This window comes from Silurus meridionalis, chromosome 10 (assembly GCF_014805685.1).
Source record: "Silurus meridionalis isolate SWU-2019-XX chromosome 10, ASM1480568v1, whole genome shotgun sequence".
Taxonomy (NCBI): domain Eukaryota; kingdom Metazoa; phylum Chordata; class Actinopteri; order Siluriformes; family Siluridae; genus Silurus; species Silurus meridionalis.
Genome location: NC_060893.1, coordinates 18,276,683 through 18,303,336, shown reverse-complemented (window position 1 = coordinate 18,303,336; position 26,654 = coordinate 18,276,683). Strand labels below are relative to the sequence as shown.

Below are 26,654 nucleotides of genomic sequence, written 5' to 3'. Positions count from 1 at the left end.
TCATGCTTACATCAGAGCACTTAATGCAAATTATGTCTCTATCTCTATAAAGAAGGCCTGCAAACGCTGTGTTGGAGAAGCAGAGGTGCTCCTGCGTAGTGAGCATAGAAGGTGGTTATGCTTTATTACGTCTCGTTCACCGAGTGAATCCTACGTGCTGAGAACAAGCGGGATAGAAACTGAACCGTTTGATGGATTCCATTTAAAGGCGAATCCGCCGGGCTGCTTTGAAGTGGTGTCGTATAGCAAATGGAAATCATGTATACCATTAGTCTATGGTGACTGTTTGCCAGACGTTGCTGAACACAAAATAAATAATGCTAATATGGCTGAAAGGAAGTGTTCAAAAGATGAATAAAATAAAATGTTGAAGTTGTAGAATTGGAATTGGACATTAGAAGGCAGAGAGAAGGTGCAAGTGCTACACTTAATAATGAAGGCGATGGTGCCAGGTATTAATCATCTCATGGCATATTCACAGGGCTCACTAAAAGACCATCAATACCCTCATCTGTCCTGTAAAATCAGGCCGCCGACTTTGTTCAAGTAGACGTCGTTCACAGACGTTGTCAAAGTAACACAGCAAAAAATTATCATGATTTTTTTTTTTTTTTGTGTCTAGCCTTAAACTGTATAATATGGATAAGGACGCATTTTATCCAGGGGCTGTATTTACAAAGAAAACTGTTCTTAACCCTATAAATAGCAGCAATGTTTACCTAAAACCTATTCATGTAATTACTGATAAACAACCATGTAGAACTGTAATATGTATTCAGTTTATCTCCTCAGAAAACAATCAGAGGATTCCTTTGACATTTTCTCATACGTCTCTCTAAAGCTGCTTACAATCAAGACAGAACACGATAAAGGAGCTCATGGTAAAGGTTGGGATTTCATCTGATCAACATGCCCAAGCCTTTCCCGATAAATTATTACCTCAGGAATTTAAGCAGGACCTTATTCGGAAGCTAATATCCAAAAAGGAAACCTCTTTGTTTCCTATATAATGGCATGTACCAATAATTCATATGTTTCATTCATTTATTATGATACTGATTGGCTGCAACATTTGTCTTTGTCATATAGAATATAGTATTTAATTTACCATGCATTTAACAAGAATATTGATTTAAACAACCCACTTGACTAGTGAACTATTCCCCTGAGACTAACCATGGCTTTGTACTTGGTCTACTAAAGCTATGAATCATTGGAATCTATTTCCTTCAGTCAAGGAGCAGATTTGTCAAAAACTTGATCTCTGCTGGTTCTGTGCTGTTTTAAGTTTGGAGGCAACTGCAACACTGACTATCTACATAATCATTGCAATAGCATAGCCATCAGGGTGCTTTTAAAAGCTAAAAAGCAATATATTTTATGTTGTAGATGTAAGTTTGGATGTAAAAGCAGTGCTTTTAAGACAACAATCTCAAACTGTGCCTGATTTATTTAAGGTTTAAATTCACCTTGGGCACTAAAATGTTTGGACAATTGGGTTTACATACACTGTTGAAAATAAAGACCCTTTTCTAAGACTCCACTAAATCTAACAGTTAAAAGACTTCAGCAGGCTTCAGGAACTATCACTTCCATAGTAATGGCCATTACAGATCCTTTAGATCTGTTGCAAACGGTTAGACTTTATGGTGAGGTTTAACAATCCGGTTTTAAAATGTACTACCATTATCCCCAGTTTCAACACTATGCAACAGATAATTCATCTCATTAATTGTTCAGCCTGAATGTGACAACTTTGGATCAGTACGTTCTAATGTAACACAGGTAAAAAGTCCAAAAAGAAGCTATTTGATAGGATTTTAAGTAGTAAAAACTCGGTTCTAAATCCTCAAACCCTGGTGCCCTCACATTAAATTCAGCAAGGAATTTACATGGCAGACATGATAACCGATAACAATTTTTCCAATTGGCTGTTGATTCAGAAAATGCATCAGAGATCCAAATGTGTACCTCTGAACACATCCTTCCAGACAGAAAATCTATCCTGGTATTTAAACTGTCCTGACACTTTCAGACACTCAGCCAGTTATTAATATAAAGATTGACCATAGGGCCCTTGGTAGTCGCTGTTCCTATTAGCTCAGACACATTGAAAGACTCAGAGCCTATAAGGGTAATTTCAGCAGCAGCAGTATGAAGTGAAGCTAAGGAGAAAGGCTGACCAGGTTAGGTTAGCATGTCTAAGCATTTCCGTTTAATCTATTGACGAGTGTCCTCTAACAGGCGTTATCTCAGCTGGGGTGTTGCCGCTGCCAGTATCTTATCAATTGTAGCCAATTATAAAGGAAGGAAAGTAAGCCACTTTAAGCAAATGTCAGCATCTCAGTGACCCCTTGCTATTCTTATCAGTCCTATCACGCATGACACCCTGGCACAAGCGGTGGACCGGCAGGGTTCAAGTGCATGCTCCAAAAATGCAAAGCAGGGTCTTGCTAGCATGCTTTCTGTTTACTTGTTTGCTTGGGCAACTGAATTATTTATTATCTGTTATCAGCAGTCGCGCCTGAAAAATTACATTTGTCCACCTACTTTTTTTTTTTTTTTGTCATAATGCCTTGCTTAGGAAAAAAAACCCAGACAGATTGATGTGCCATTTATTTATTGGGTCATGGTGGCCACCTTGAGCTCTTTTCACATTAAACACAAACAATAGAATATAAAAGAAAAAAAAGGCTTTCTAAGATCAAGAAAATGTCTGGAACTTTTGATATGACCCCTGTATGAGGGTTGATTTGTATAAAACAAAAAAAGGAAAAATCTATTAAATGAGATCTTGACCGTGGCTTGTGCAGAAGTCAGCCCTGCCAGAGATATTAAAACGAATGAATGAAGTGAGCAGCAGACATGCGGACCTCACTGCAGCTGTTTGGTGATAAATGTAACAGAGTGATTAGAGGGTAGGAGAAACAGGGGGATGGAGACATAAAGATTAGATTACACTTTGTCCGGTCCCCTTCGCTGAAAATTGCGCGCATGGGAGGGCTGTTTGTGGCCCTGCTCGCTTGAATGATCTAGTCATCATCCTTAAGGCAGCTGTGGTGCTTGGCAACCTCCCATAGGACAGCATGCTGATTCCAGCAGCAGAGGTGGTAGTGGTATACCCTCATTTTTGTCTGCTAATGGCGTGAGGCAGTTAAATCGGCAGATATTTGCTCATGGGGAGCCATGAGGGGCAAATGCCAAACTACAGGGTCTTGGCCATTAGGAACATTATCGAACGCATGGCTGCAAATGATGGCACATTTGACATTGCAACTGATCAAGTACCTGACAGCAGAGCCGCACTCAGACATCGCACTGCCACATCACTTATCATTAGCCATGACTGAGACACAAGGTAATCCTGCCTGTCATTCCAGGCTTTCTAGTCTCTCACCCAGCTAGGCCAAACAAATGCCTTGGATTTCTGCACAGGACTGCAGTACCATCTAAAAGCTTATCGTTGCGGTATGAGCTAATGTGCAGGGCAGAGCAAGCTGAACTCTTGAACTGTCCATGCTGAGGAACAGAGATGATTGTAAAAATGTGTTGTTAAATGCATGACTGACATGTGAGACTTGCCATCTCCCCTGTGGTGACAGATTTCATACTTAGGCTCAGTAAGCTGCTGGATAACTGATTGAGGCCCACTGGGAAATATCACCTTGCAGCTAAATGAGTGATTCCCATGGCTCAGGATGCACAAATCAATGGGGCGAAGAGAGAATGAGTATTTAGTTGCGATTGGGTAGAATCTCAGCCGGGCAAAATTAAAACCATGTTGAGTAGGCATTGGTTACTGTGTTAAGGAGATATTATATAATGCAGGGTATGGCCAAGCTCAAGTTTATAAGCAGTTTGGCCTTGCCTCTCTTACAGTGAATGAATCTGATGAGTGTACCACTATGTTGCGTAATCAATATCAGAAATCTGTCAGAGAATCTCAAACAAGAACAATGAGATCATCGCTGTGCATGTTTCGCTAGCTAACGGGTACGAAAGTGGTACTTGACCACTCTATGTGGATGTGTACCTACACACACTTCGCTTGTTAGACCACATATACTCCTCTCAGGATCAAATTAGGACAAAGCTGAGCTTTTTAAATGAAAAAAGAAGCAATGGTTTACCCAAAAAAGCCAAAACTAAATGCGCCAACCTTGAATTTTTATACTAAAAGCAAGTGATACAATCCTCTCAGAATTCCCTCTTCCTACTCTCAGAACCAAATCAGGTCAATGCAGCGCTTTTTTTTTTTTTCCAGGAAAAGCAGTGAAATTCTATAAATATTCACAAGCCCTATGGATCTCCATATGTTCTTGAGTTGTCTTAAATACACATCTGTGCCAGAATGGAACTTGCAATCAGTGCGCTTCATCTTTTTCGTCTTTTTTTTCCCTTTTTTATTGTTGCATGTTGGCCCAGCCCATTTGTCGTGAGTCGGAAAAAATGCGCTGGAGATTAAAATAAGCAACAAGCCCCATACCAATGCACGAAACTCCGCAGATTTACCACCTTTGTGAGAATTTAGGTCACTTATAGAAGGTGCAGCAAAGTGAATTACAAATAGGTGCATTTACTCTCAGGTAATAAAATAAAAACGCTGTCCTCCTAAAACGCTGCCACCTACATCGAGAAAGCTGTATACTCAATAGGTGGTAATGTGCAACACACCAAATAAAGGCTGGCGTAAAATCACAGTTTGGATGCCGAATTGTGGGTCATTGTTGGTACAAAAGAGGATAGACACTCGTTTAGAAAAAAGATGGAATGAAGGGAATTATTTTCTGATGGTCACAGAGTCGTTGCATATTGGGCATAAAAGATCTGGAATGGCAGAGACCCGTGTAATAACTCTCTGTGATTGGAAATTAATTGCACATTTCATTTTAATAGCAGGACGGTCAGGAAAATCAATATTAAGGCACACAAAGAATATTAAAATTTTGCTGGATTGATTGAGGTGGGGGATATTACTATAGGTTTAGCATTATACCATTGCCATGAGGAAAAACACCCTTACACCATGTACATATATCACCATTATCACTCACAAGAGAGCAGCAAGTGTGCCTGTGAATTAGTAAGAAGCATGATTCACTGTGATGGTGAAATCATGAAGTCAGTAAACTGGTTAAAAACCCTGAGCTTTGTTAGTGTGCGACATCATTGTGGTTGTGAAAGCCTATTTTTAACCAATTATTATTTTTCCTCTCTTGGTCCTTGTTAAAAAAAATGGACCAATTTATTTCCTTGTTATTTCCCCAGTTTTTTTTTTTTATCTATGTATAATGTAGCAATACTTTTTGAAGTTTAATTTTGAGTTGAATTCTGTTCTACCAGATACCATGAAATGATGCAATTACATATTCCCTATGTCACAAACAAAATGTTTGTTTTGGTAGGAGTCATAAATCCAAATATACAAATAATCTAAATAATCAGAATATACATTATAAGACACCTGGCTTTTCTATCATATATCTTATGTGGTTCTTCCCCAAACTGTTAGAGGCACACAATTGTATAGGACCTCTTTAGATTAGATGTGGAGCAATAATTTGTCCTTTCACTTAATTAGGAGACACAAATAGGTTCAGCATGACAATACCCCTGTGCACAAAGCCAGCTCCATAAAGATATGCTTTACATGGGTTAGAGTGGAAGATCTTCAGTGGCCTGCATTACGATCTGACCTCAACCCTTGGATGAATTAGAATGCTGAATCCACCCCAGATCTCCTCACCCTACATCAGTACCTGAGATTACTAACACCCTTGTGGCTGAATGAGCACAAATCTCCACAAGCACACTAGTGGAACATCTTCTAAATATGGTCAGGTTTCCTCAAACTTTTGCTCATATAGTGTATATTACATTTACCAGAGATGGACAGAACATTGGCCCAAAGAATTGTCTAATAAACTTTTGATTTACCAATACAGAGACCACATATAATAATATATACAGCATTAGTATAAGTTTCGAGTAATTTGCTTGGTTTTGTGAAGTAGCCTACTTTTAAGATGTCAGTAATTCCATTTGATTCCAATATTTTTTTTTACAAAATATACCATGCAGCGTTTGATTTTTCTTTAAATCCGATTAGCCAGAAAGTGTTTCGCCTCTGATATTCATTCTGGTTAGAAAACATATTTATGAGCTACATACCTCCCCCACCTGTTACTGATTATTTTCCAATAACAGCGCAGCCCCAAGTGGTTTATTCTTTACTTCTAACGCACGCATATGGCGAAACATTTAAAGCCATGAACAATGGTGGTCGCACGTTTCCCAGGCATTCCGAAGCAACACAAAATATGAAGCCTAATCAAATCGTATCAGCATGACAAAAACCCTGCATTGTGTTTCCTGACTTCAACATAAACACATATGGAAGTTATTACAGAACAGGAGAGCAAGAGCAGCTTCATGACTCCAGCTGAGAGGGAAAAGAATAAAGGCGTGTGTGTGTGTGTGTTACAGGCAGAATGTGACCATGAAACAAAAAGAGAGAGAGAGAGAGAGAGAGAGAGAGAGAGAGTGCCAGACAAACGGAAAAGGATGAAGCATTCCAGCTGATATATCATGTGCGCGGAGAGAAAAATACATCTGAGAAAATATGGGTAGATATCCTGTCTGCACACAAACATCGCCTCCGGTGACATGAATCATTAAAGACAGGGAGTAGAAATAGCAGAGAGTGTGAGAAAGGTCAGACAGGGCGTGCGCCCCGTGCCCGTGTGCAAACAGCACTCGGTGGACACTGGCACACATGCCCCACAAACGCGTCCTCTACAACTGCCTGAAGGTGAACTGTAGAACAAATGCCAATTAGGCATAACGAGCATCGCTGCGAGTCACTTATCCGTCGCGATCGCCAGCTGTGAAGTGAAAATGTCGACCTCATCAAAGCTAGGCAAACCAGACTAGAGCTAATGTGTCTCCCGGTGAGTAACGTTAACACGTGAAAGGTGTAGTCAATCCAATCAACACTTCCTGTTTCGGCCTAAAAACAAACGCACGATGCAGTACGACCTTATTGATTTTGAAGACCCCGGCTCCCGACCCTATTCAAACCCCGGACCCTGCACCTGCATCCATCTCAAAACAATTTCAGAATCAGATTAAAAGGAGCGACATGACAGTAATTTAAGGCGCTGCCTGGAGTCTTTATTCCTTCCAAAGGGAATCGATAAGGCTTTTTACTGCTTTTAATTAAAACCCTACGTGCTGCAGGTAATGCTTCATTACGGACTCTATCTTCCACAGACCATGCGCAAGTCAACAGCCGGAGTGCGATCAGAGGCTAAAGCAAGAAATAAAACAGCAGCGTTCAAACAAAAAACAAGAAACGTTTCACCAGGGCAACTTTTGAACATTGTCTTTGTAGCTCAGGCATTCTTTTGTTATGTGCTCACATTTTCAGAATAGATTATGTCCACTGTGCTGACATACAGGAATAAAGTCTGCAATCTTTATTATTATTATACCTTTATTTAACCAGGAGGTCCCATTGAGATTCAGAATTTCTTTTACAAGAGAGACCTGGCCAAGGTAGCAGCCAAATCACAACAAATGCATACATAACAAATGCATACATAACAGAATCAGTCAGATTCTTCTGGGGTTATTTGTGCCTCAAATCTGGTGGATTCAATATGGATGTGTATCAAAACTAATTTAAAACGAGAAGAGTTGTGACAGTCTTATAAAGCTAATTAATTAGTTGAATGTTGTATTTGCTTTTTAGCGTCCCCTGGTGGTCTAGTGGTTAGGATGCGGCACTCTCACCACTGTGGCCCGGGTTCGATCCCCGGTCAGGGAACCAACCACAGCCATTATGGTTGCACAAGCCAGTGCACTCTTAGTGCCGGTCCCAAGCACAGATAAATGGGGAGGGTTGCGTTAGGAAGGGCATCCAGCGTAAAACATGTGTCAAATCGAATATGCGGATCATGAATACAGATGATCCGCTGTGGCGACCCCTAATGGGAGAAGCTGAAAGAAAGGGTTTTTGGGTGTAATGCTTTGCCTTGTCAAATACACTATATAGTTTGTCACTATTCTAACTTGCAATTATTATGACCTTCACTCTTCTGGGAACATGTTCCATTAGATATTGGAATATGATTGTGGAAATTCGTGGCCAAACTCTTTTACAGGCTATTCAAGATCTGTCACTCCATATTCAGTAAAGCATATCTTCATGAAGCTGGCTTTGTGAACAGGGGTATTGTCATGTTGGAACAGGTTTAAGTCTCCTGGTTCAATTAAAGGGAAATTTCAGTACAACTGCATCCAAAGACACTCAATACATGCGTGTGCCTCTGAATTTGTGGTAACAGTTTGGGCAAGAACAATATATATCAGGTGTCCTAATACTTTTGTGCATATGATGCATTGTGAATAGTGGTTAAAGGTTCATGCCATCACTTAAATATCACCAGTATCAAGACTTTCAATCACCTCAATAGGCCAAGCAACTGGATACAAGCCTTTTTCCTCAACACAAGTTTAAATATTATACCACAACAAGGTGTTGATGGATTTTCTGAAACAATAATTCTGTAATTCAAGTGAAATGTTAATAATTATTAACAGAGTAGCTTTTGCTTTCATAGTTTTCATTAGAAACAAAATCGCAAGCAGCAAACAGCCGGTACGATCAGCTAACCGATGGTTTGCATGTTTGTAACTATCTGTAAGAATAAACGATTAAAAAAAGGTTGAGTTGTTTTTAAATTAAATAAAAACATTTATTAAAAACTATCATCTTTGGCAAACAGCTGTAAAAACATGATTATTAATAAAAATATTAATAATAATAATAATAATAATAATAATAATAATAATAATAATAAATGAAACACCTCAGAATAATTATTATTTGGAAAATAAACAATGCCTGGCTGAACTCTTCTCGCACCATGCCATCTTTCAATACTTGTTGTTAATAGAAGGTCTGAAAGTGTTTTAACCCTTACATAACACTGGGGTGGACTGCATAACCAACATATGATATGATATGATTATGATATGATATGATATGATATGATATGATATGAGATGATATGAGATATGAGATATGAGATATGATATGATATATGATATGATACTGTCAGCAATACACAAATGATGCATTGAAAAACTCATATTTGTGGGCTATTAATACAAAAATTTAATATTAAAAACTGTAAATATAGTAATAATAATAATAACAATAATAATAATAATAATAATAATTATAATAATAATTATAATAATAATAATAATATGGACTGTAGCTGATGTAACATTTTTGATAAAAAAAAAAAAAGGTTTTAAATAAATAAATAAATAAAAATAATCCATAGAGTAATAAAAATAATCAATAGAGTCCATGTGTCACAATGATGAAGTAGGAACCCCCTATGCATTAATAAAAAAAATGCATGATGAACCAAGGATCCAGGCAGTATGAAGCAGACCTGCATTAATAAGGAATGTATATGCTGTTCTCTTAAAAAAAATAAATAAATAAAGAGAGAGAGAGAGAGAGAGAGAGAGAGAGAGAGAGAGAGATAGGGATAGGGAAGCAATAGTGGGAGCAGTGTTTTCTCTCATGGATGCAAGCATGCTGGAGGGAGAAATAGGATGTGATGTTGGACAGGGGGGAGAGTAAGGATTGCGGGTGCGATGAGCTTTGCAGCAGCTCATTAGAATGCACTGCAGGACAGCAGCATCTTTCTTCCTGGGTCAGTGACAACGCCTGGGAAAATGGTGACAGAGAGAGGAGACACTTCCAGCATTCACTTCACCTGTCAGGGGCCACGCAGGGACAGCGGCGATTAAGAATTCAGGAGAGTTTGGCCTCTGGATCCTCAGTGCTTTCAAAGTTTCAATTCAAATTAAGAAAAGTTAAACAGGAAGAATGCTCACAGACCCCCTTGCCTTAGAGAACATGTGCTTTCCTTATGTCCCAGTAATCTCTCTAGAAGTACAAATTTGGGAACATGGCGATAATCCGGAGGCATAAAAGCACATGCGGCCGAGTTTTCACTATTTTTATGCAGGAAACAGTTTTAATATGCATGTGGATGCAGTGATCCAGCACCGTGCTGAGATAATGACTCGGTCCCAGTGTGCAACAATGACTGATACTAATAGAACAAACCTTTGCTATGCAGGAAAAAGGAAGTGCAGGCTCTGCCGACGAGAACAGATGGCATTTACTATTCACTCATCGGTGTAATACACCTCTGTAGCGGTGTAACAGAAGAGAACACACCTCAAACTCGCACACTCAAACGCACAACCAGACTTTTAAGACGCTACCGACGTCTCGCCTACATCACAGAACAGAGCGCTGACACTGAATGACATGTTTTTGCAGGCGAGCGTGGGTGGGTTTCTTTTAAAATGACTACACTTCAACGAGTCGAGCCTTGCTGCTCACGCTACCCTCTTTTCTAATAAAATACAAAAAAAAAAAAGCAAACAGTGAGCTATATTCCCCCATGGCTCAGTAAACCCAACTTTTGGAAAGAATAAACTGGCAAAACTAAACATTTAATTATCCAGACGGAGAGGAGTTAGAACCATGTGTTCTTTCCGGCTCGACATGCAAACAGGGCTTATGCTACGTTTAAACGTGGTCATGTTGCACCCTGTTAATGGGAAGATTCCATATTAATAGCCTGTTTCATATGTTTCTGATAGCTTTACATGGACTCAACATTAATGTCACATCAACTATGTGGCTTCCAAAGAAGCTCCATTTGTGTTCAATGATACAATGATTCAATGGTCCTAACCAACAGGGGAGCTACTGTAGCTCAAACTGCGGAAGAAGTTAAAGCTGTTAAGGTTTGACGGGTTACGAATGTTTTGGCGTCAAAATGGGGACCAACACAATATTAGACAGGTGGTCATAATGCTAAGCCTGGTCGGTGTAGGCAACTATATATATGTATATATATCTTGTGGCTGCTGTGACAATAAACCTCTGCTTTGGGTGTAATAAATTACCCTCTGCTCTACTCTACCTTACCCCATCCTACTTTACTTTACTGTACCCTACTCTATCTTTACATACTCTATCCTTCTTGATTCTACGATACATTCGCTCCTCTTCACAAACCTACCCTTCTTACATTTTAAACATACACTACCCATCTACTATATCCTAGCATACCTTACTGTACTCTACTCTACTCTTCTACACCCTTCTCTACTCTACTATTTTCTAGCCAACTCTACTCAACCCTCCTCTTTTCCTATTCTACCCTACTCTACTCAACACTATGGTACACTACATACCCTAGACAACTCTAATCTACTCTTCTATACATCTATAGACGGCTTTCATTTTTGCCATCTAAAGGGTGACTTTCTTTACCACTGCCACCTCCGGCTTATTCATTCGGGATCCAAATCTACATTCTGATTTCCGCTAATCGAAATATTTTTTTTTTTCTATAAAAACACTATGCACACAATGAATTGAATCTGCTTTGAAACCAAATTTGTGACCTGATATGCATGTAAGTAAACAAAATAGATGGTAGGAGAGTTTATTTCACAAAAACCTACCAAAATGAGGCTTGCATGCAAAATAACAAAAAAAAGAAATTAGTATTCCTCCCAGCCCACATAGACGTTAAACTCTGACACTGGCAGCATTCAAATATTTCCAGTATCACAGCAACCGGCCCTTAACAGTCTATGGCAGCCATTTTTGATGTTCTGTCACCCGAAGTGCCATGGCACATCGGCTTGCATTTGAATTCCGAGACACCGAATCTGACATCTGCATCTCGGTCTGAAAATCCGTGGCCTCGTTTGAGCTGTTCATAAGCCGTTCTAACAGATCAGACATGCTTCAAATCACACTTGAGAGTAATTAAATAGTAGTTCGACTGTGAAACACAGATGTTAGAGTCTGTAACATGCATGATGATATTTGAGACGATCTGGGATATTGAGGAAACCAGGGCCTGACCAAAAAAATTTACAACACAGCCGAACCAAACATATCCAACACATAAACAACCGACTATGCCAGCTGGTGTGTAATATCCACAAGCTGCACGAACATGAAATCCCACAAAGGAATTCTAATGTCCCGATGTCCTCAGAGCCAACAGATGCCTTTAGGTCCCACTCTGCTTTGTGCCCACTATATATATTTTTTGAACTCTTGGTCTCTCTTCAATTGTATTGCATATAATTCCCCTCCTGAACATATCCTATTGTTACACTACAAGCCAGAGACAAAGCATGAGTACACTGACACATTTATGTGAACTGAAAAACATACCCTGCGCTTTTGAAGACTACACATGCAACAATATTTCCGTGGCTTTGTCTGTGTCAGGTGAGATCTCAAAATAGTATTATAGAGAACATGATCTCTACCATGGATAGGATTGTTGGTTTTTTTCTCCCTAGGCTTGCAATGCGTCTGAGTAATGACATGGCAAAGGAAAGCAGAGTTTCAATTTGGTCTGGTGAACATCCCATAGGTTGAGGCCAAAAAAGGAGAAAGACAAGTGGAAAAGAAAGATGAATGTACCCGGTTTCCCGTCTGGGCGCTGTTTTTTGAAGAAAAAACTAGTATTTAAAAAAAAAAAAAAACGATGTCATGTTTTGTTTTTTTTTGCAATATCATTTATTACACGTGCCTATCTAGAGTATGATGAAGTTTGTACTGCCAATAGACTTTTTGCATAGGTGTAGCATTAATTAGTAGTTCAACCTCATCTTTAGCCCAAAGCGTACCTATTAATCCTTGTTTGTGTCATGATTCATTCACCACATGACTGCGTTTACACATTTCTTATTCTCCACTGAGCAATATTCTCAATCTCTCTATTAATCTAGTCTTCGGGAAAACTGGATAGCCCTACACAAGGACGCTGAACAGAGCCTGGGATTCGGCGATTAGGCTGCTGTAAAAATTCATCAAGACGTTCCTCGCTTCATGAACTGGCAGACAGACAAAGGTAAAGAAGGAGAGGCTGAAAAAAGAGAGAAAGAAAGAATGGGAAAAAGACCTGATGTCCTGCCAGTTTGGCATTTTAATCCTCCTGTACATCTCCCCTAATCCCCTAATCATGGAGCCCAAATCTAGCTCCAATTATTTGTTGTGCTTGTAGCACATCCAGGTCGATTAAAAACGCAAGGCGTAGTCTAGGCCAGCACATCCAAATCACAAACAGCTGAGTAAGGGATGTTCTATCAACAGCTGCTCTGCTGCCATGGAGCGATCAGAGGACTGCTCTATAGGGGAGCCAAGAAGCTCGCTCGCCAGCCGAAGCTAACTGTTTTTCTGCACCAACAAGAACTACGGAGGATAGAATGCAATTCTTGGAGCACAGAAATAAATCTCAGAGAGGGTTATTTTTTGTGTAACTTTTATTTTATTTTATTTTTTTTATTATATTTCTCCAAAAAGTCATCACTCTCGACTAAAACGATTCCCTGAGCTGTATTCTGTTTCCTGCAAGCTGTACGCCGTTAGAAATAAGTTCAGACGCAGAAACACTGTTGTTCCCCAGGATACACACAATGCGAATGCTCATAGATCGAACAGTGCGTCCTCCACTTCCCAGTTTATACCTTAATAGTTAAAATGAAGATGAACAATGCTGTATCGTCGAGGCTCCAACCCCCTACTGACAAGCTAGGAAAGAGCTGACTAATGACATCGTCCTGGTTTAATATTTTTTTGTATAAATGCAATAATACAAAAAAATAAATAAAAAAAATGCATCTGATGAAACGGGATAAAGATATACAAAGTTAATAAAAGATGACATTAAACCGGTCCCTATTGCTGCGAGCAGTTTATCAAGTACACCTGCAATATTCAATTACTGACTCACAGTTTGCTATAAAAAAAAAGCATTTCTTTCTTTCTCTAATTGGATTCCACTATGCTTTAATCATTTCATCGTAGAAAAAAAAGGTAATTCTTCTTGGAAAAATATACAGGCATGGTTTTGTTCTCTCAGGTAAAAAAAAAAAAAAAAAGAATATACATGTACACCCCTGTACAAGTATTCTTCTTCAGTATCATACACACAAACTGTCTCGTGCATAATGGTGTGAATGGCCGCATCTACCAGCATGTGGTGCTGGAGGAGTCCAGGGACCCTTCGGAAAACCCATGTGACCATAAAAGAATGTGAAACACCACACAAAACATCAAACTGAGTCACAGACCCTGGAGCTACAGTATAAGGCTGGGTGGCTGCCTGATGTACCACTGTGCCAGGCCTAGTAGATTAGTATTTGTGTATTAAGTGTGATTCATTTGTTTCTGCTTTAATAAGTATCAGTAAAAAACAAACACGTGATAAACTAAAAATCCTTTCATCTGCCCAAATAAAACACTTGCAAATACATTTTTTCCTAGAACTGTTGCTACACTTAGTGCTCACTTGATCAGACAGACCTGTGCTGTGGTTCATTTTGTAAGTAGCCACCGCTCGACACATCGTACAACAATGTAGCCAGACCGTGTGAGTGCTTTAGCTCAGAAAAAAAAACAAAACCGTGCTTTTATTCCAACGACCATTAGAAAAGCTGTAGCACTAATGACTCTGGAACGAGCGAAAACTGGCAGGCCGGCAAAGGAAACAACTACACAGTTATTACACAGAAGAAAGAGCAGATTCACACTCGGGAATGTTGTTCTCGCTGCCTCCGTTTAGGCGCAACAGGGAGAACAAACGTTTACACACACATATGCTCCCCCCCTAGACATGGACACACACACACACAAAGTTAGAAGGTGAGACTGGCTGTTGTTGACTGATGCCTGGGGCTTCCTGAGACACAAAGACTTTTCACAGCTTATGTAGATTTATCTATTCAGTCTCTTCCTACTGCGTGCTAGACAAAGCTCAAGAAGTGCCACCCACACCTCCCAGTTTGGCAGGAGACATATGGTGGCCTCTTCCATCACTGCTACGTCAATCTGGAGACGTGAGCAGCAGCATACAAGGTAAATAATGCTAATGCTAATCAGCTTTTTTGCTTCGTCACTGTTCGTCCCCACAAAAAGGATGAAGCAAGAGTCAGGAGGAAACATGGGACTGAATGCAGCTGTCCCTGGAAGGGCAAACATTTCGGACACGTCTCAGCAATCAGTCTGTGTCAATCCTCATCGGAGGTGTCATAAGGTCTTGTGCAGCTACGTGCACAATGCTAGCACAGGGCACAGTGGAATGGCACCAGGTGACGTGTGGATGAATATTTTGCGTTGTTTAAGATTTTCATGGTGTATATTAAAATAGCTTGGTCATGATAATAAAATGGCAGCACTGACTTTGCATCACTGTATTTACTTACCCCGGTGTCTGTCACTTTAACTTTCAAAGTTGTAAACTTTTTTGCACCATGAATATGGAAAAATTATTAATTATATAAATATTAATTATTTTATATTTTATTAGTATATTATTTCATTTATATCATATCAGATTATTTCTTTCATGAACAACTGTTATTCCATCACATCTGTCCATGATGAGAGAAATGCTAAAAATGGCCTGATTAATTCTAGACTCTAGAATCTGGAGGATCTGTATGTCATACCCAACATGTGTTTGGGTATAATGTTGGCTATAGAGAGCTACATTACGATGAGAGCAATGCCATTAAGCGTTTGCCAATCTTCTCTTATTCTCTTTTATTTTCTCTTATTTTATATTTAACATTCATTTTGTCCAATCGCAAATTTCTGAGCGGCCGATCGGTTTTACATTTCAATGCAAGTTGTATTATGCATATAAATATGTTTGTAACGAATACAAATCTTGAATCTTGATTAACAAAGTACCAATAATGAACTCATTTGTTCTAGAGCAGTGGACTTGATACAAAATGTGAGAAACTAATCATATTGTATAATATTAAGACGATTAGAACTATGTTGTTGTTGGTGTACATACTTCATTGTCTGTATTTTTTCATATACAGTAATCCCCCGCTTTCCCGCGGTTCGAATCTCACGCCCCCGGTTTATCGCAGAATCGCAACATAACTAAGTTTTTGCTGATTTTCCTGGTCTCTTGCGGACAGTACCATAGACCAAAATATTGTTTTTATGGAGTTTTATGTTAAAATAATGAAATGTATTAATAAAAATATAATGATTAATTTTTAAGTAAGGTAAAATGTTGATACAGTATAGCACTGTATTCATAAAATAGCATTTTTGGGGTGGAGTCCGTTTATTACGGTTTTACTGTATTTTCAAATCATTCAAAAAGATTGATGTATTATAAACTTATATTTTGCGTTTAAAATCACAATTTATGAAATTGTTCAGTTGTCTTTTTTTTAAATAGATGGCAACAATGACTTGATTTCCTCTGGAAGAACTATATGCCATTCCGTTTGTCCATAATGAAACAAATTACAATATTGAATTCACTTGTTCGAAAATAATTGTGTGTTATTCATTTACATCAAAGGCATTATGGCAGAAGTCTAACAAACAAACACAGGGTTAAGGGCCTTGCTCAAGGGCCCAGCAGTGGCAGTCAGGCGGTGCTGGGATTTGAAAAAGTGACCTTCCAATCCAAAGTCCAATGGTCTAACCAGTGAGCTACCACCCATTACAGCATAGTAAATCGTTTTTTTTGCATATTCCATGTTAGGAAGCTCAGAGCACAAAGTCGAACACGAAACAACACCCCTGGAGCAGAGATGGTAAGGGGCCTTGCTCAAGGGCCCAAGGGGGGCAGCTTGCCAATACTGGGGCTTGAACCCCAAACCTTCCGTTCAGTAAACCAGAGCCTTAACCACGAGAGAAATAACAATCATGGCCTGATATTCCAGAGGAGTTCTCTGTCACCTCTAACATTACATATGTCCACAATGACAGAAATGACAGTAACAATGATTCTGCAGGTTTCGCGGAATCAAATGTAAGACTTTCTAGGACCTTTTAAAGACCATTAAGAATTGAATTTAAGACCTATATCATGACATCAAAAACCCCTCAATGTGCATTCGAAGTAGTGCTACATGGACATTGGAAAATTAAGACCCTTAAGACATTTTAATGCCTAACATTTAGATTTTCAACGTAAATCCATGTGGACAATAAATTGTAGAGAGGTTCTTAACATTTGTCTATATCAAATACCAGTATTAACTTGACCCATCGTGGAGGAACAATATGTTCTTCCTAGAATTTATCTATCATAAAGGGCATGACAATTATAATTATCATGTCATCTCATGTTAATAATGAAGTATTGCTGTATGGCTGTTAGCACTGCGTGGCAATGAGGCTGGCAATAATTGGGATCAGCGTTTCTCTCTACTGTTAGCCTGGCTGTTAAAAATAAATAAATAAATAAAATTTCAGCTGTCAGCCAGCAGCTTGTGGCACTGTTGGACCTTGAGCTTGGTTCTCTGAAACTGCAGCTTGGATGTTCTTCTATAAGTGCAGTTGAAAAAAAAATGCTCTTGAAGTTGATCCGGGTCTTTGGTTCCCTCTTGGTTGGCTTACGGGTTCAATTCTGATGTACAAAATCTACCTCTGTAAATGAGCTGAGAAACAGCAGGCTGTAGAGGTTATTACACCATGACTCTCTAAGCACTGGGGATTATACACACAATGCATTTATTGCTTATCCTTGCCTTTATTTGACAGTAATATAATAAGAGTTAAAAGAAACAGATGTACGTATTAGAGACAAATACAAAACAAGTCCACGTGATTCAAGAAGACTGTACACTGCATTACACGTTCACTAGGTATACCTGCTGTATAGGCTATTTAGTAGGTGTACAATTGCTGACTGTAAACAATCTGTTGCAATACACAAATGTGCCAGTGCACCAATCAGTTTTGTGTTGAGAATGGTCCAAGACTGAAATCCTTTTTTATCAAGGATGGCCATATGTTGGCTTATTCAAGAGTCATTTTGTGCATAAAGAAATTGCATTTCCACAATAAAAAAGCAACTGAATAAACAAATACAGTGACAGACAGAAATACAGATTCTGGACACACAAATTCCTTGTTTCTTCATCCTTAGTAGCTGCCTGGTCATGTTTGCAGCGGTTTCATTTGAGCTACTAGTTTGCGTTTTATTCTGGGAAACGGAACGCACTAAATTTATCATCCAGAATCAGTTCCATGCAACATCTCTAGTTGAAATCGGTTATAACATGATTGCAGTTCTGATATTCTCCAGTGTTTCTGTGGGTGCAAAACGGTAACTCATGCCACCTTTGACTTTAAATCCAGATCCAGATATGAGTATTTGGAGCATACAACTGAACCAAATAGACCTTGCCAACAAGCGTGCATAATAGAGTAAACAAACAGACACACACAATGCACACAACGCACACACAAGCGTACAAGCCCACGCATGCCCTGGGATCCTCTTCAACAAAAGAGATTTTACTAGCAAAGAATAGATAGTACGATCCATCCTTGTCTAGCCGACTACTGTGTGTTTCTTGGTGTGTGTGTGTGTGTGTATGTCAAGTCGATGCTAAGCGGCTACAACAGCCTAACACGCAGTCAGACACACAAAGACGGATGGAGTCAGATAGTCCTGACATTCCTCCCACACTCCCTTTTTCACTACAGTGCTCTGTTTCTCTTTCTTCTCGTCACAGTGAGAACAAAACCATGCTGCTTCCTCTTCCCTGCTCTTCCACACTCATCCCCTTCAGAGCCAATCGATAGTGTCTGTAGCCACAACTCCTGGGCACCACTTAGCAAAGGTTAATGCACACATGGTGGCAAAGGCCCACGGCAGCGCCGCTCGCCTATTCCACATCCAGCGAACGCACTCCACCAAACTGCACTGCCGACCTTCACTTTCTCTCGTCCTGCTGAAAAAGGCTACTTCAGGCTCACAGCTGTTTCTTAGTGACGGTAGACAGACGGCAGATCTTTTAACGTGTAAAAAAATGAAGCTTGGCATCCGGGAGAGTTTCTATGGGTGTTTTTTTTATTTTTTTTATTTCTAAAGGAGTCATGACATTAGTAGCTTTAAAGTGCACAGTAAAACCCAGCAGCCGTGATTCACCACGGTTAAAATACCAAGCTGCTAAGCTGATGAGCATGCATGCTCATAATGGCCGTGTGCGGAAATGATATAAATTATGCAGCGTTGCTCGTAAGTTTCCTCCACCAGAAATTGCTTAGCAACAAGAAAGGCCTAATTCTCTCCAATCAGGCCAGTTTCATGGCAAGACAATCACAAAATTGAGTTTGGAAGTGGGTGGAGTGGATGCTGAGGAGGTTAATAAAACCAGGTTCCAATCACTTCAGAATTCTGTGTCAGGTGTCTGAGAATTGAGGACTGAACTGATAATGACTGGGCTAAAAAAAAAAAAAATAATAAAAAATAAAATAAAAAAGCTGGTTACCATCACTATATACAATATATGCACAAAGGTTTGTAGACATATCATCTGCTGTTTTATCATGGGTCCTAAAGTGATTAAAAATGCTACCACCTACTTGGTAGGGGCTCGTCAGTTTCAGCATCGTCGTGAGTTCTGACAAGTACCGAGGTATTAATGTATTTAGTCGAGATGCACTATAAGGACAAAAAAGTTGGTGGAAACCTAAAAAATCTGTTATGTATTTGTTTTTTGAACTTCCCATTCCACATTTACTTCCTAATGCAGCCACAATGGTGTTAGTAAAGTCTGAGGAGGTCTGGGGTGCAGTCTGATTTTTTCCAAAGGTATTCAGTAGGGTTGAGGTCAGAGCTTTTTAGCAGGCCACTCAAGATCTTTCACTTCAACCCATGTAAAAGTAAATCTTCATGGAGTTGGCTCCCACATTGTCATACTGGAACAGGTTTGGGTCTCCTGTTTCAAGTAAAGGGAAAATAGAATAGAATACTATAACTCAAATCAAGACCATTCTTAAAACTTTAGCGCCTGAATGAAAACCGCAAAAAAAAAAAAAAAGCCTCAAGCGATTAATCTGAAGTGATCTCAGCTAATTGTTCAAGTGTCGATTTTAATCGTGATGTACTTCATGCCATCCTAAGAACACTCCAAAACAATTCGGCCATTTGCATGGTTCGTGAGGCGACTCATCATGACATCAATCATGAACAAATAAACAATGACCAGCAGTTGCAGAGATGATGGTGTATGGATTCTATCACCTCTGGGGTGATAGTGGGGGAGTCTCCCAGTGCAGTGCTTCTATTTACATGATCCTGTACAAGCTGTGTCTACAACACCTTTCTTGCTTAAAATATAAGTATTCTTTTAACGTATAATTGTATATGTACAGGTAGTCCTCTACTTACGATGGAGATACGTTATGACGTTATGCCCCATCGTAAGTAAAAAAATATTGTAAGTTAAAGATGGTACTATGACTGTGAATGTCTTTCCTGCTTCATGCTGATTTATAAGTTTCATTTTCTGCTCTAAACTGATGGCTTTCCTTGTCTCTTTTTTAAATACCAGCAGGAGACATACTGGTGCGTTTCACAAAAATTGCTGTTTGAAACAGAAAAAAATACACACAGACAACTTTAGAGTGGGGCACCTCACAGGGCGAGGGATACACTGCTGCCTGTAGCGTGAAATTTTTTATTTTTTTACAATTTTGTCGTATCGCTATCGTAGGATCGGAAAAAAAGTCGAACCATCGCAACTCTGGGACCATCTGTATGAGTATTAGAGGTATCGTTATATAGACATTAAAAGACCTGTTTTCATTTATTTAAGACCCAAAACAAGGAATTAAAGACTTTTTAAGACCTAAATGTTTAAACCTGATACTTAAGTGAAGAAGTCCATTAGTGTTTCCAAACGTGGGCCAGAGAGGGGTGGTTAAAGCTCTGGGTTACTAATCCCACCAAGGTATCGCCAAGCTGTCACTCTTGGGGCCTTGAGTATGGCCCTTAACCCCATGCGCTGTATCACGGCTCACACCCTGTGCCTTGACCAAAGCTTCCTTCCTTACTGTGCTGTACTGTACATGTGAAAAGTATCAAGCACCTTTCATTCTTCTTATTTTAGACTCAAGTTTCATCTTTAATAACTGCTTTATTCTGGTCAGAGTTACACTGCGAACACTGGAAACAAGTTTTGCAACGAATCCCAAAACTCACGGTTTGCACCCCTAATAGACACTATGGGTGGGACACTGTAAAAAAAGCAATGCTGCCTACTGCACTATCGTGCCCCTGAATAATACTGAATCCACTCTGTATTTCTTGCACCACTTAACGAAGCTGCTTGTTACACTGGTGGACATTTAACACGGTCATAACTGCTAGCATTATTAAACACGCCTCGTGACTGAGCTGACCCTGGGACTTTCACCTGCTCCAAAAGACACAGCCAGGGACAAAACCTCGCTAATGGCGTGCCATAGATAATGAGACGAATCTATCCATTACACCGCTTTAATGAGATTAAATCTGCATGGCTAGTAATTAGTCACCACCCTCCCCGGCATTAGCTCCTCTGTTCAGAGACGAGTAAGAACATCCCTAGCGTAGCATCGCCAGAGGACATTAAAGTGACTGGACACATAATAATCCGGATGCTGTGAATTGTTGCCTGTGCAGTTTTTTTTTTTGTATTGTTTCCTCATCAGGGAGCAAATTGATCAACCACGGTCATGGCGGATAAGAGAAAGACTTAATGACAGGCTGGGCAGCTAATCGGCGTTGTTGCTAAAGAGGAGCGCATTTTGCTCGTTCTCGTTTCTAAGCAGATCGGCACGACGGAGTCATTCAGAACGGTAATGGAGCAAGAGAGGACTTGCAGACAGCAGGGCGCTGCGAGATTCTCTAAACAATTCTCATTATTCAAATGAATGTAATCAGGGTCTTATCATTTTTGGATAGATGCTAATTGCTTTGAGCAGACTTTTTGCAGACTTTTCTTTTGTTTTTCGCTGGGTGAGAACGCTGCGGCATGAGAATACTCAAAATAAGCATGAAACTGTTCGCTTCGTAACACAGTGGTGCAGGTAAGGGCGGCGGAGACTGACGAGTCTCAGGTTTGCACATTCACAACGATCATTTCCCTTAGCACACGTGGTCCACGGAGTAAGAAAATGAGAGAATGAGTGGTGTGAAATGGGCAGATTAGATTAGCGCTGAGAGGCTTTGATCATGCTGCCTGCCTTTGATCTGCACATCCGGCTCCTGACTGCGACCGCAGCACAATGGCCCATTTCACTTTCATTTGTGTCGGCTGCGAGGGTGTAGAAAGAACAGAGCATGGATGAGAAGCACGTCGTTTGCATTCATTTAGGCCCTAATCACAGTCACTTCAAGCTCTGAGTGGCTTCCATGCTCCAGAAGCAAACAGGACCACCAAGAGTCAAAAAAAAAAACCGCTCCGCACTTAAGAGCGATGACTGTGTTTGCCTGCAATTTCAAGTTCGAGCAGAGGAACATCGCGGCGTCTGTATACGCCGGTCCTTGACGAGGTGCCATCGTCTCATGACTGAGAACGGTACAAATCTCACAACACAATAACGACCTGCGAAACAAGAGGCTCATTAACTGTGACAATTCATTTCATGTAATTAACAACAAGAAGAGCAGGGAGTCTGAACGCAAGCATCCCTTATTCTCCATCCTCTTTCTCAGCATCCTAATGTAGGTTTAATGTCGCTCATCCACAGGGAAATAGGAAGGTGGCAGGGGAAAGTCAAGTCTCGGCCTGAGATCTGCTTGTCATTTGATAGATTGATTTATTTTCTGAGCAAAATTCACGGCAGTCTCCGAGAGGTCAAATCCGACCAGCCTGGATCGTAAGCGTCGAATTCTCCTGCTGTTAAATTTACTGCCGAGCATCAGGAAAACAGCCATTTTAATTTGAAAGCTATTTTAAAGTAATTCCACAGTATTAAAAAAAAATGCTCACAAAAAGAAAGCTTGAGACGTTTCATAGCAGGGTACTGTCCCATAAGTTAACACTGGTAATATCCAAGCAACCTTTTTTTGAAGAGTGTCAAGTTTTCATGTCATAAAACCCATATAAATATATAAAAATGCCCAAGTCCAATTTAGTTTAATTAGTGCCTACCTGGAGGAAGATTAGGTCTCTTCCTTTTCTTGCTGCCGTTGTCAGGACTGGTCTCAAGAGGACACTCGGACACCAGAGGCCCATTGGAGTTAGTAAATTGCAGCGGCTCGTTGTTGGTTGCAGGGTCAAAAGGTAACGGGTTTAGTCCTGCAAAAAGAGACATGAAAACAAAGATGCATTCATAACCAAATGAAATCAATATGCAAACTCCGAATGAGTCCCTTTTGAATCATTTTGGTTCTCATTCAAAAGGCAAAAAAAAAAAAAAAAAGCTGGGATTATCCACACAAAGGTTCCCATTGGTTATTAACCCCTCTGACTCGTTATTCAATCCCATTATATAAACTGACTTCAGGCCCCTGCGCACGACAGACGAGCAATCGATATCCACAAACTACCCTCCTGTTCCTCGTGTGGAAATAAAATAAAAAAAATGCAGAGATAAGACAACAAAAGCCAAATGATCTGATGAATTACAGATTCAATAACACCAAGGATGCTGCCTCAGAACCGAGGCACAATAAGCCGATAATTAAAGCGATTGTTCTGTTTAACATACAGGTGTTCCGTTATCTCCTACAGTAAATGTGAGGTGCTATTCAGAAAACAAATGGGAAACCCAGCACTGTTCTCATGCAATATTCATCACCAGTCCTTGTGGTTTTTTTTTTCCCTTTTGCCTTCGTTTTTCTTAAGAAAACAGGAAGGGTGGAGTTCGGAAATGTCACCTTGTGTCCTGTAGCTTCCTCTCAACTCGAATAGAGAGGAAGCCTGACACAAAGTTCACAAAGTGCAGCTTTAAAGGTGTGCCATACTGTCCTGTACCTGACCTCCGAGACCTGTTCTGACAATACAGTGGTACATAAAGAGAAAGAGAGAAAGAGAAACCAAAGGAGTCACCATGGAACTAAGGTCAGAACAGATCAGAACTAAGGTGATGGTGAATATGAATCTGCTACAGGGAGGAAAAAATAAAAACAGAATTTGGAACAGTAGAATGACAGAACAGACACTGACGACCAGTTAAACTGGGCTTTATGTGCTATTGCTATCGCTTTCTCTCCATCGTTCTCTAGAGAGCTTGGTAAAGTAGTGAAAAGTCCTTGGCAAGTAATGGGCTGCTAATGAGAGACGAAGGCTGCTGCTCTGTGATGAGCCAGAAAGCAAAATCTCTGATTAAGATCTCAGCACACGCTCATGACACTCGCATTTTCTTGTCCATTAAACCAAGCCTTCGCACGGAAAATGAGATTCGATACACCTGCTTGATTCATGGTCAGGATTCTGGACCTTAATGCACATTAGGAATATAGCCTGAGATATTAGTTTACCATGCCGAACTCTCATACAGGCACACTTTGTAAGTCTAAAATTACTGACTGTTGCTCATCTGTCAGGACCTCTGCCCTGTTAAGGACCTCGGCTGAACATACACCGATCAGGCATAACATTATGACATTATAACACTATGAGCGGTGAAGTGAAGAACAATGATTATCTCTTTATCATAGCACCTGTTACTGAGTGGAATATATTAGGCAGCGAGTGAAAAGTTTGTCCTCAAAGTTGACGTGTTAGAAGCAGGAAAAATGGGTAAGCGTATGGACTTGAGTGAGTTTGACAAGGACCACATTGTGACAGCTAGACGACTGGGTCAGAGCATCTTCAAAACTGCAGCTCTTGTGTGGTGTTTCTGGTCTGCAGTGCTCAGTATCTAGCAACAGTAGCCCAAGGAAGGAACAGTGGTGAACCGGCGACAGGGTCTTGCGCGTCCGAGGCTCATTGATGCACATGTGGAGCAAAGGCTGATATCACCTCATTTGGGTGATATCAAAAGTGTGATTATAAATCTTAAAAACAATACAAAACACTGGAGAGTGAGAACTAACATGAGTACCAGAGTGTAAGATTGTAAGTAATGTACTTTTTACAGTCTTATACAGTCAGGTGACGTTGTGAAACCAGGAGCAACTGAGCAACTCATAAAATAGCTCATCATCTGAGATCATCACAGATCCAACATCAGCTTCTCCAAGCCAGAGCCTTTAAATATTCTAAGAATTACAATGTCCAAACACTACATCAAGTGGGATGCAAAAGGCGCTGGTACGTCTCTAGATGGTTCGGGATGTTTGAGGGGTCGGCATCTACTCTTTGAGGGTCTATAATCTTAATGACCTCGGGATGGGTAGAGGAAGAGAAGCAGTGGCGAGGAATTAGCGTAGCTGCTGTTCATAATATTAACAGGAGTTTAGAAATCTGGTTCTTCATTTCCCTTGTTTAAGGACAAATCGATTGCCACCTCTGACCAGATATGGTGGCTCACTTCCATCAATTTATAGAATGAGACCTTGTCCATATTAAGAGATATTAGAGAATGAGTGACAGAATGACACAACCAGTTGATCTACTGCTTTACAGCTCTGGATCCTGAATTCGTGTTACTGTCCATGCAGAGTTGTCCAGTTTCCTCTCACTTCCCCAAAACATCCCCATTAGGTGAATTGTTTCCTCTAAAATCCTGTGTGGGGCTCTATGATGGATTATTGTTTCAACCAGGCTGTTTAAATACCTTCACCACTTATTAATGCTTGGAAGTAGAAAAATCCATTCTGGCAAAACAAAACCTACAGTATCAGCTTTTACTGATAAAAGCAAATCCAAACCAAATCTATATCTATGACAAAATGTCAATTCAAATATATGGAGAATTCCATACAGTATCAATCCAAGCAATTACATTTTTTTTGGCTGAGATGCTACACTTTTCCCTCAGATTGTGATGCTTGAATAGAGCTACTTATGAGATTTAAATGACTATTACTCCTCGAACTGCTGTTAGTAGCTGAGGACTGATACGGACGCGTGTGAGATCACGCACACAGAACACATACACCAGTCTTATCATTAGACAGAGAGAGCATTGGGGGGAATGCACAAAAGATGGTGAGGAAATAAGCAGAGAGATGAGAGAAAAAGCAGGGAACAAGGAATATGCAAAGAGAGAGAGAGAGAGAGAGAGAGAGAGAGAGAGAGAGAGAGTATAGGAGAGTGGGTGGGAACGACAGTTGATGAAGGGCAGTTCCTGTGAGCGAAAGCTTTTACTATTCTTTCAAGGGAACTGCAGGCCGCCGGCTGTCTCTGACACCAGATGAGACTCATGCATTTATTCATGTCTGAAAGCCCTGATTTGGTGAACGTTTCTCAGTTGCTCTTTCTCCCTTTTTTTTTTTGTTATCTAAGTCGAGCGATTCAATAAAATGTTTACAGGCGAGTTTTAACCGTCTCAAAGCAATCGCCGGTGGCACGCCGCACTTCAGCATCATCGATGCCCGTGATGAATCTCTCATCACGAATACATAAAGCAGCTCGTCTTTTCAGCTACAGTACACCGTTAGCGTTTCCTCCTAATGTTTCTATCACAGTGTAATAGCATGCTTTAAAGGAACGCGGTGTTCCCTTTCCACTGTGCTGCCGGGCATGATCTAAAAGGACAGGCCATGACTACTGTGTGGTTAGAAAGAAAACAAGGCAAAACCGCCTGAGAGGAAAACACAGCCGCTACTACACATGGCTCTTCCTCAAACCAACAGGGAAATCTAATGCAG

The 26,654-nt window shown here is 40.2% G+C and overlaps 1 protein-coding gene across 7 annotated transcripts in view; it reads right to left on the bottom strand.

Moving 5' to 3' along the window:
• The window catches only part of enox2 (ecto-NOX disulfide-thiol exchanger 2), a 256,095-nt gene that overhangs the window by 101,783 nt on the left and 127,658 nt on the right, over window positions 1-26,654 (bottom strand). For all 7 annotated transcript variants that reach the window (XM_046858788.1, XM_046858792.1, XM_046858794.1 and 4 more), the window contains one exon: window positions 23,047-23,193. In XM_046858788.1, coding sequence (XP_046714744.1) covers window positions 23,047-23,193 — 147 coding nt within the window. The remainder of the gene's footprint in view (window positions 1-23,046; window positions 23,194-26,654) is intronic.